At 36.8% G+C, this 11,523-nt stretch overlaps 2 protein-coding genes across 5 annotated transcripts in view; both read right to left on the minus strand.

Moving 5' to 3' along the window:
- Window positions 1-4,641, minus strand: part of LOC111439468 (sterol 3-beta-glucosyltransferase UGT80A2-like) — a 20,548-nt gene extending 15,907 nt beyond the window's left edge. For 2 of the 4 annotated variants that reach the window (XM_023077143.1, XM_023077146.1), the window contains exon 1: window positions 4,210-4,641. In XM_023077143.1, coding sequence (XP_022932911.1) covers window positions 4,210-4,405 — 196 coding nt within the window. In that variant the 5' untranslated portion in view covers window positions 4,406-4,641. Of the gene's footprint in view, window positions 1-2,211; window positions 2,287-4,209 lie in introns of all 4 variants that reach the window. The other 2 variants (XM_023077150.1, XM_023077155.1) reach the window with 2 other exon arrangements.
- A 1,479-nt stretch (window positions 4,642-6,120) lies between these two features.
- Window positions 6,121-10,251, minus strand: LOC111434334 (probable leucine-rich repeat receptor-like protein kinase At5g49770). Its single transcript, XM_023071771.1, has 7 exons — window positions 9,630-10,251; window positions 8,824-8,847; window positions 8,282-8,722; window positions 7,351-7,466; window positions 6,939-7,199; window positions 6,414-6,614; window positions 6,121-6,189 (listed from the first exon to the last, which is right to left on the minus strand). The coding sequence occupies exons 1-7, from the start codon at window positions 10,249-10,251 to the stop codon at window positions 6,121-6,123; spliced, it is 1,734 nt and encodes a 577-aa protein (XP_022927539.1).
- Window positions 10,252-11,523: the final 1,272 nt, after the last annotated feature.

Below are 11,523 nucleotides of genomic sequence, written 5' to 3' on the forward strand. Positions count from 1 at the left end.
AAAAAAAAAAAAAAAAAAAAAAAAAAAAAAAAAAAAAAAAAAAAAAAAAAAAAAAAAAAAAAAAAAAAAAAAAAAAACTCAAAAGAAATAATCTCAAATTGAACAAGCGAACTCCAAAGGACATGATCAAAATCCTCAAATGTACCCTTGTGCTAAACAAAAAGGACAAATAATACAAGTGGTCCAATGTGCTAACTCTCCCATGCCAGACCAACAAGAAAAGAACTTAACCTTTTTGGATTTATTAATCTTCCACATCAAGAAAAAATTGGGTGACTAGGGGAAGGATCGTATGGAAGAATGAAAAATGATCTACAAGAAAACCTCAATGAAGACATGGGAGCCCAATAACAAATATCTCTTCTTACCCCCTAACAATGACAAAAGAGTCATAGCAAATGTCCTCTCCCTATCCAACAAAGGGTAACAGAATCCAAGAAAAAAGGAGTTAAAAATACCCAAAGAAGATATTACATAAACCAAGTACATAGTCTCATTAACGATAAAGAGTACAAGTGTAACGGACTAATTTTTGATACCTCAAATCACAGGTCGCCACGTACAGTAAAGGGTAAAAAGGGCGGTAAATTTTCCTTTTGTAAAACGGGAGACAGAAGGAAATTAAAATTTAAAAATGCATTCGAAACCAACATAAAAGTAGTTTAAGGGTAATATCCGCAGAGTCAATTGAAAACGGTTTACAAAAAAATACATAAATTTCGAGACGTAGCATTTAAAATAATAATAAAATGACAAGAAGGAAGACTACTCGATCTAAAGGGCACCCCCTGTAGCTACACGGCTCTGCATGCTCCCCCCATCAATAGTGGTCTACACTCCATCTGAAAAAAATAGAATAACATGCAATGACTATAAAATACTTAGTAAGCAACCTACTTGTAGACTCTTGTCGAACTTAGTCCTATACACAGAAACTTAAACTATGTGCTCATAACCGTTTTTAATGATCGCCCAAACTAGGCTAAACAACTATACCAAACTTGGTAGGTCACTGTACTTATCCCCTCAGTATACCACCTTTAAGGAGTACTCAATCCCTCTCAAGTTCACAACCTAGAGGTTTTCTATTTTCTCTTGGCTCTAGGTTTCAAGTATGTCCAGGTCATTCGTCAGTCTTGCTCAAAGTGTCCCTCGAGTCGCTATGGCTCATGGAAGGACCCTAGGGTAATACTCATAAGTTTGGAGGAGCCCTTTTTGCTCTAAACGGTGACCGTACTCCATGCATATCTACCTACTGAGCTCTAATCAATAGATTCTCCCTAATGGTGTTGGGCAACATTTACTTGTTCCTAAGATCAATAAACTACCTATCACCACACACATTCCAAGCTGGAACAATAACTACCTACTCATGTACCCTCATCGAGTTAGAACAGTAAAATTACCTGTCGTTATGCCCTTTCCAGGCTGAGACAGTAAACTACCTGCTCATGTACCCTCATTAGGTTAGAACAGTAAAACTACCTATCTTAGGAACAGTAACTATCTGTTACTTTGCCTTTTCAGGCAAGAACAGTAAAACTACCTATCAATACGCCACTCAGGCTGGATCAGTAAAACGGTCATGGCTCTCCCCACTAGGCACCACCGATATGAACTACAGTAGTATACTATCTATGGCTACTGATATCCTATATGGGTGATAACTAAGCCATGTGTAACAAGTAGACCATAACCAATGTTGGTTAATTCACGGATAAAGGTTGCGCCCTATCCATCCCTACAAGGTAGGTGGTCAACCCAAGGAGGCTATGGAACTCATGACTAGGAACTAGGACCAAAATACATGAAACAGTAACTCATAGTGGTAATTATAATTAGTGCTCTATGGCACATATCAATTAGTCCAACTCATGACTGGGCAATAAAGGGCTATCCAAACCCTAAAACATGCCTAATAATATATAAAGGCATACAACATACTCGTCATGCTCATTACATGATAATAATCCAACCTCAGCATTCTGGAAAACATAAAAGCCTAATGGTCAATCAGAGCTCACAAATCATGCATGCGGAAGCAATATAACTATAAATAGGACTAAGTTGTAAACTATTCACATTATCTCAGCAAAGTTATCATGAGATTAGGTTAAACTAAGCTCCTAAACATAATACTCAATCATCGTCCACAATCTTAATCGACTCTTACAAGTATTTCTTAGAAACTTGTTCCATATGGTTACTTACTTGATTGTAGACTTCCTGAACTTGTCTTGGGTCTTCAAGGGTATTCCAAATTTCTCCAAAATTTCTCAATATGCCCTAAATTAAGTCAAAACAATAAAACTGATGAAAATGGCTCACTACAAATTCGTTAAAGCGAAGGTTGAGAAGTTAATCATTGACTGTACGGTCATCTTCTCCAACTTGCATGCGTGTCATTTTTCCTTCTTTCCATTCTTTTTTTTTTTTTTTTTGAAAAAAAAAATCTTTTATTTATTTTCTTAAAATTCCCGGTGTTACAACAAGCAAGGGAACATAGTATTAAAAAGACTCTTAAAGTAAGTATTTGAGTCATCCCCCACGCTCATAGCACTTCACAAACTTGGATAAAAAAAGGAAAACCAAAAGTGGTAGCTTTCCAATGATTTGTGTATGTCTTTAGATCCAAAAAAATTGGGAGCCATATTTGGTCATAATAACCCATGCCACAAAACACTAACCTCCAAAGGGAAAGGTGACAATCAAGCCAACAATGCCTTGCACAATCTCAATTTACCTCTGCCCAAACCCGCAAGATCCAACAACCTTGACATCACCTATGTGACGCTCGAATAAACGAGAAGTACATGAATGAACAGAGACCATATTCAAATGAGAGTGATCCTAAGGATATGATGGTTAAGAAATGTTTAAAACAATTAATAATTACTACATGTATCAATAAGGTAGACATTCCTTTTTGGTAGCTCAATCCTAAGAATTCTAAAGTTAAGTGTGCTTAGCTTGGAGCAATCTTATGTTAGGTGACCTCCTGGTAATTCCAAAAAAGCATGCTAAAAGGACTACTGTTGGGCTGTAGGGATAGTCCTCACTCTTAGAAGTAATTCAAGACAAATAGGTAACATGCTCACTCACAAGGGATGTAAGGGAATACCGAGGCCATTAGGTGTCAATCCGAATTTCAAATTCTATTCCAAATCATGGGTATGAAGCATTACAAATGGTATCAGAGTGGAATCTCTCTATATATAATGTGGTTTAGGGATGAACCAAGACGGAAGTTGGTGGGTATGTGATGTTTGAGTAAAGGAAGAGTACATGAATGAATCAAGACCACATCTAAATGAATGTGATTTTGAGAAAAGCCTCAAAGAATTTATAGTTACTACCTATACCAACAATGTTCACCTTCTTTTTTCGTTGCCTCAATCAAAGAACCTCCAAAGCTAAGTGTGCTTAGTTTGGAGCAATCCTATGTTGGGTGATTTCCAGAAAATTTTCCTAATAAACAAGTGAGTTAGGATAAACTATACTAAAAGGACATGTGTTAGTATGTGGGGATAGTTTTCACTCTTAGAATTACTTCAAAACAAGTAGATAATGTGGTCATGTCACACGGGAATATCAAGATCATTAAGTGTCGAATCCAAATTCCAAATTCCAAATTCCAAATTCCAAATTCCAAATTCCAAATTCTAGTCTAAATTATGGAGATGAGATGTACAACCTCCCACTTGATTAAATGAGATCCCACCATCATCAACACCTTCCCACATAAAAAGTCGCTTATAATCATTATTTTAAATTGATGGGAGATTTCAATTACGGCAGGGAGAAACATAAGAGGTTCAAAGATCTAAATAGTATTTAGTAAATATTGTAAACACCCATGAGATTTTATCACCAAATATTGTCCACAGTGATGACTGAAGCAACTTTCAAACCCCTTGAGTATTTAATGAATCCCTCAAAACACAATTTCAAAAAATTTACAACCTAAATTCCAAGGACTTCTCGATCAGAAGATGTTGGGACGATTCTGGCATGAACACAAATCTTTACTTGAGTAACAATGCGTATTAAAGCATCCAAAATCCAGAAATACTAACACAACGTACTAGAGTTTCATCGATTCCATAATTCATTCTAAGACAACGGGGATAAAAGACAAGAAGTCTCAATTTCCATAGAACAACAAAAATACTTCAACCTTTGAAAGAAAGAAAAAGACGAGATACGAACCCGAAGAAGAGAAAATGAGATCACAGTGGCCGTCGCCATCGCCATCGCCATCGCCGTCCGAGTCCGTGGATAAAGAGGCATCACTGGAACGACTGGAAGAAGAATGGGGAGATTGTGGGGTGATTTCCAAGCGATGCATGGAATTTGGCAGGGGATTGATCGGGGGAGATTGTGGGGCGGTTTCCAAGTGCTCCATGGAATTTGGCAGGGGATTGATCGGGAAGAAAATGAGATTAAAACTTTCGAAGAAGGAATGATCGGAATAATTGGGAAAGTGAGAGAAGTTCAAAGGTGGGTAAATGGAGTAGGTCAATCGAGTATCAATTAGAAGACAAACAAAAGCGAACGGAAGAACATTGGGCCATGGAGATTTTGGAGATGCGACTGTCAACAACGGCGATCAAACCCGCCAGCGAAGATGACAGTTAACCAACTTGCCAAATGTCCTGGTTCGATGCCTTTGTGGCTTTCCCCTTTTCTATTAAGTTCTTAATTTCGTGGTCATTTTTTATTTTTTATTTTTTATTTTTTATTTGAATGAGGTTTTTGGTACTAAATTACTCAACCTTAAAAATGTGACTGTAATATGATCTCCAACCTGTCTCGGAACTGTTTTTGACATAATTGAAAGCGTTTGAGGTTAACATGACTACTGTTTAGTTAGTTAAATTTATTTTTAAGACAAATGTATATTTAGTCAATAACGTTAGATGTCCTAAATCATTTATTTTGTCTTGTCTTGATGTCGTGGACCCACCTATGGTCTAGACCTAGTAGCTCTATTGTTGACTTGATTGGACGAATTGTATGATGTATAATGACGTGTGCCTCGTGGTCCCCACACTTGTCATGATTATAATATGTCATGTTATAAGTTATGCTATAATGTGATTATGTCATGTTGTGGAATCATGTTTTTGATATGGATAATTTCTGATGCATAAACGTTCATACACTACGTCATGTAAGTTATGTTAAGTATGAAAGATTTGACAACAATTATGCAGGCATGTTTCACCGGCTTGTCATGTTATGAATAAATGAAGGTTTGACTAGCATTATAAACTTATGTCGTGATTTTAAATTATGGAGACCTCATGCATTTTGTGTGTCATATGTATCGGATACTTCTCCATTATGATTAGTATGAATCCGTACCTTACGACTTTGTCACAATTGCACTTGATGGTACCGGACTTACGATTGTGCGGTACTCATTTTCCAACGATAAGTGGGCTAAGCCAATTCATTCTTACGTCACCTACGGCCAAGCAATGTATGCTTGAGCCTCTGGTCTCGATTTAAGAAAAGGTTTTAGAAAACGAGGGCAGAGAGAGATTTTCAAAAGAGACGTTATATAAGCAAGCAAGAGAGTAACAACAACGGCCCACAGTATATAACCTTGGGTAATCTCGGTACCATAAATGCTCATAATTACTTGTAGAGTCTGTATTCAACTTTGAATAGAAAAATTAGTTCTCTACATACCCATCGTTGATCAAGATAATTCTAATCTAATCCTTCCCTCGAGATTGAAACTGAATTGATTTAAAAAAATGAGTCGTATTTGAAAATTACAGATTCACATAACCCTTATCGAATTCTTTCCTCGGGATTAAAATACGTAATGCAATAGAAACAAAGTTGAGAATTCTCGTATGAAGAGGAGATATTTCTTCAAGCAGATATAATACGTACATATCTCAAGTTCTTTCTTTTTTGTACATAGATATCACTAAGTACATAACTAGCTAGGGGTATGGGTATTATAGCATACATACGAGTAATATACATGGTTCTCTTTAAGCTCTTTTTAATATCAAAATCTCTATTATCGGTCACCACCAATGAACAATCGGTGGAAAATCACACCCTCCTTTTTATAAACATACATTTGATGATATCCATATTTCAAACTGGAACCGCCTCCCATGGCTTAGACAATGAAGTTGCAGGTGAGGTCATTTGTTGCTTTGCCACCTGCCCTCCAAATATAATATCACAACAATCAGTGATGGTTCAAACACTACCGTCTATTTGATTGTTTGTTGGTAAAAAAAACGAGAAAGTGAAAACCATATTTTAAAATTTTGGAACATTACTCAAAATAATTATGACGCTTGTGAAGGTTTAGTAAACCGTTCATTTCTTTGTTCAACTGATTTAAGTAAATATTCTCGATCACGAGCTTCGAATCTACTTACCTTGTTGGCATGTGTGTTGTGCCAGACTTTGTCCATTTCCTCAAAAACAATGTCAATGGTGGGTCGACCCTTGCTTGATTTGGCTACACAAAGAACAGCAACTTGTAAAATGGATTCAAAGTCTGCTTTGTTTACGTCTTCTTTTAGTCTTGGATCTTCAAAATCACTCAATGGTCGTAACCCCATGTTTACATCCTTAGCCTGCAATGAAATTTCCATACAAGTTAGGATATTCTCGGAATAATCACGTTAGAAATTGAGATATGTGAGCGTTTATCCAAATCAAACAAACCAACTATTCGAAAACTAAACCCATCATGAAAAAGTTCTAACCAATCGAGCTAGCTTGACTCGATCCTTTTTAGGGTTTACAGTTCTATCAGACTTTGCCAAATCCCGACTAGGTTTTTGCATGTGGCTTTACCATCGTATACCGTTCGATCGTATTTAGAAAGAAAAACCCTAAAAATTTCAACGACCCTGATCACAATATATACGATAAACTTAAGAAACCGAAGTGCATACCTTTCTTGTTAATTGATCTCTTGCATCAAGATCCAAATCAATGACCTTTTGACCTGATAGAAGCTGAAGAGCCACAATGCCAAAACTATAGATATCACTTGCACAAGTGAGCTTGGCATTGCTCATGTATTCAGGGTCCATATACCCTATGGTTCCCCTAACATCTGTGAACACTTTGGTCTCATCCATTCCCAACATCCTTGCCAACCCAAAATCCGACAATTTCCCGTCTAATTTCTCAGTCAAAAGTATGTTCGTGAGCTGAAAAAGTCGTACATATCGTTAATAAATACACTATAGAAATCATAAATTGTCCCGTGTTTGATAATCATTTTGGGTTCGTTTGATAATCACGTTACGTTCGTTAACGCACGTGGAGTGGTCTTTTATGCTAATGAAATTAAGGTTGTACCTTAATGTCTCTATGGACAATGCAGCCATCTGCACGTTGATGAAGATACCTTAGTGCAAGGGCACACTGTCTTAAAATCTTTACTCTTGTTTCCCATGATAGTAATGTATCTTTTCCTGAAAAATATCATCACATTTTGAAAATATAAGCTCAACATGGACCGACGTAATATCTCGAAATTCACTAATTAGGGTTTAGGGTTTGGTTGTACGTCTCTAGGGTTTAATGATTTTACACATTTATCCTTCTAAATCATATTAGTTAAAAAAACACAAATAATGTGTAGCAGACAAAATCCACTACTAGTAGATATTGTCTACTTTAGTTTGTTACTTATCGTCGTCATCCTTACGGTTTTAAAATCCGTCTATTAGGGAGAGGTTTCCACACTCTTAAGAAATGCTTCGTTCCCCTCTGGATGTGGGATTTCACAATCCACTCCCTTGGGGGCTAGTGTCCTCGCTGGCACACCTAACGTGGCTCTAATATCAGTTGTAACAGCTTAAGCCCACTGTTAGAAGATATTGTCTGCTTTGGTCTGTTACGTATCGCCATCAGCCTCACGGTTTTAAAACCCGTCTACTAGGGAGAGGTTTCCACACCTTTAAGAAATGTTTCATTCCTCTCTCCAACCGACGTGAGATTTCACAACCTACCCCCTTGGGGGCCAACGTCCTCGTTGGCACACCTCCAAGTAACCTGACTCTAATACCATTTGTAATAGCTCAAGCCCACTACTAACAGATATTGTCCACTTTAGTCCGTTACATATCGCCGTCAACCTTACAGTTTTAAAACGCGTCTACTCGAGAGAGATTTCCACACTTTTAAAAAATGCTTCGTTTTCTTCTCCAACCGACGTGGGGATCTCACGTAATCAAATAATTAACAAAATAAAAGAAGAGAATAGAAAAGGGAAAGTAATATTTACTCATGAGATGCTGAGCCAGGTTGCCTTGCTCACAATACTCATACACAAGATATTGCTCCCCATTCTCAATGCAACATCCCAAGAGGCACACCAAATTGGGATGCCTAACCCTAGACAGCCCATCAACTTCTCTAATGAATGAATCTGAAGTGTTGCTTTGAAATATCTTCTTGATCGCTACTAGCTGTCCGCTCGGTAGCATACCCTTGTACACTTGCCCGGCACTACCCCGACCTAGACTCGTCCTCTCGTTCCCGAAGTCGAGTGCCTTATTGATCTCATCCTTTGTAAACCGGTATAGTCCCGACCATATCGATGTGTCATTCGAGGCACATGGTTTGGTTTTCTTGTTCTTCTTGGTTGCATGCTTTACTAGAAGGACAATGAGTAGTAGAACTAGCACACCTACTATGGCAGATACTAAGGCCTTCGCTACCGAATCTATTGATACGAAATCGTACAAATTATTCGATAGATTAAAACAATGAAATATGTTATATCTTAATTTAATATGAATCCGAGAATAATGTCGGAACTCTTACCTTTGATTTTGAAGTAGCCAGAAACTGGTACAAGCCAAAACATAAAAAACAAGATTAGAAGCTTTGAAGGTATAAAATTATTTTAAAGCATTCCTTGTAAATATCAAAATTTTAAAAAGAGATTACTATATGTATTATTTTAATTTTAAACTAAAATCACTCTTAAATTTGGAGCAAAAAAAATAAATAAATAAATTATTTAAAAGTTTTTAAAAATTAAATTTTTTGAAAGTTAAAAAAAAAAAAAAACATAAATATCCTTAAAATTTTAATTTTGGATTTCAAATATTTTTTAACTTTGTAAAAATAGTTTTAAAAATACTTTTAAAAGTTTGATTAATATGGTTCGATTTTTTAAAAAGTTTAAAAATATTCTGTAATTTTCAAAAGTAACATTAATACCGCTAAATTCGTGGTGTCTGGTTAAAAGTTAAGGGTGCTCGTAATAATTTTAAAATTTTATAGGTTATTTTTAGATATTGTACTAAGGGTATTTTTTTAAAAAAATTAATTTTCACGAGTATTTTTTAAACAAAATACTAATAGTTTTTCTACAAAATTTATTACAAAAATGGTATCAACGAGCGGTGTGACAGCGTGGACGCTGACTCCTGAATGAGTGGATTGTGAGATTCCACATCGGTTGTAGAGGAAAACTAAACATTCTCTACGAGGTGTAAAAACTTCTCTATCTAACGGGCCAACAAGTCAAAATGGACAATTTCCGGTAGGAGTTGGGTTAGACTATTTTTTAAAACTTAAAATTTTTTAAGGAAATTTAAGAAAAAACATAATTAATAACTTACTCAATGTGTCGGAAGCAGACAAGCATTGAAAAATGGCATCAAAATCAGTCGAATTCCCAATCCTCCCGGCGGCAACCGCCACAACGGCGGAAAACCCAATAGCAGCATTCTCATTCTTATCCTCCCTCCGAATCCCAAACTCATCCATCACCGCCCCACGCACCGCCGCCACAGCCGTCACACATCCACTGCACACCCCATCGAACCCTCCGCCGTCAAACCCTGAGCAGTTCCGAACGGCCGCCTCGTACACCTTGCTCTGGAGGAGTGTTGGCAGGTAGAGGAGCGTGGAGAAGTGGCTGCCGCCGGCGAACATGTTCTGTAGGCCGCAGCCTTGGAGGGAGACGGAGGGCTGGCGTGAGAAGGGGCCTGTGCAGTTGGCCCATTGCGGCTGTGGGAGGAACAGGGTTGTTGGTGTTGCTGTGGCATTGATGTTGAGAGCTAAGGCCTTGGCCGCTGCGGTGAGGGCGTTGCGGCAACACCGGGTTGTGTAGATCGCGTCCCAGAGATATAGCCTGTCGTCGTCCTCGCTTGTACATATGCCTGTTGGCTCGTAGGGGAATGTGTTGAAGTCCAAGATGCAATTGCCTAGGGAAAAGCCATAACGGTACGATGAAAACATGATGTTTGCTCAAACATTCAATACAGACATCATAACGTACGATGAAACCATGATGTTTGACCAAACGTAAGATGAAATTTTAGCCATTATTCAATGCAAACACCATAACGCACGATGAAACCATGTTGTTGCTCAAATATTCAATACAGACATCATAACGTACGATGAAACCATGATGTTTGATCAAACGTAAGATGAAATTTCAGCCATTATTCAATGCAAACGCCATAACGCACGATGAAACCATGATGTTTGCCAATACAGACATCATAACGTACGAGGAAACCATGATCTTTGCTCAAACGTAAGATGAAATTTTAGCCATTATTCAATGCAAACGTCATAACATACGATGAAATTATGATGTTTGCTCAAACATACAACGAAATTTTAGTCATTATTCAATGCAAACACGATAACGTACGATGAAACCATGATGTTTGCTCAAAAGTACAATGAAATTTTAGTCATTATTCAATGCATACGTCATAACGATGAAACCATAATGTTTACTCCAAACGTACGATGAAATTTTAGCCATTACTCAAAACATATACACCATAACGTACGATGCAACTATGATGTCTGCTCAAACGTACAATGAAATTTTAGTCTTTATTCAATGCAAACGCCATAACCTACGACGAAACAAGCCTACTTCATATTACCGTTAATACATCATTAAAAATAGCATGAAGCAAACATATCAACTCGATAATTCAACTCGTTTAAGGTAATCTTCATTAATAAAAAAATCTACAAAATTAGAACAAAAAGGGACAATACAAAGAGATAAAAGAAGAAGAAAGAGATTCTTACTCAATGGATCATCGGGCGAGTATTGCAAAACTGAATTAAGCGGAGAAACCTGAAGAACGACGATCGTAACGAATAAACCAACCTTTAAAGAACGAAAGAACCTAACTCTCATGCTTCAAATATAGCCTAAGAAACTTTATTATTACTATTTTTCATTTTTTTTTTTTCAAGAAATGAGGATGGGAAGAGTTATTTATAGCATAGAGAGGTCTATAGTTAATATCGAGGAATTAAAGTGAGTATTAATAGGCATATTCTTAATATTGTCTTTTAACTTAAAAGCTGGCTATTATTAATAATGGCATTGAAATTATCAATATCATGTCATTCAATGATTTGCTTTGTCAAATGATTTAGGTTTAATTGATTTCTTTCACCCAATTAATGTTTAGGATGGTTCTATATGTTCTTCGTTTCTTAATTTTTTTTTTTTTTTTTTTTTTTTTTTTTTTT

Source organism: Cucurbita moschata, unplaced genomic scaffold (genome assembly GCF_002738365.1).
Source record: "Cucurbita moschata cultivar Rifu unplaced genomic scaffold, Cmos_1.0 Cmo_Scf00003, whole genome shotgun sequence".
In the NCBI taxonomy this organism is placed as follows: Eukaryota; Viridiplantae; Streptophyta; class Magnoliopsida; order Cucurbitales; family Cucurbitaceae; genus Cucurbita; species Cucurbita moschata.

What these genes read in the sequence shown, in the direction of transcription:
- LOC111434334 (XM_023071771.1), bottom strand. Translation starts at nt 10,251, where the DNA reads ATGTTTTCATCGTACCGTTATGGCTTTTCCCTAGGCAATTGCATCTTG. An exon ending in GTCTGCTTCCGACACATTGA is followed by an intron (nt 8,848 to 9,629) that starts GTAAGTTATTAA and finishes GGCTTGTACCAG; the next exon opens with TTTCTGGCTACTTCAAAATC. An exon ending in TGGCTACTTCAAAATCAAAG is followed by an intron (nt 8,723 to 8,823) that starts GTAAGAGTTCCG and finishes TCGTATCAATAG; the next exon opens with ATTCGGTAGCGAAGGCCTTA.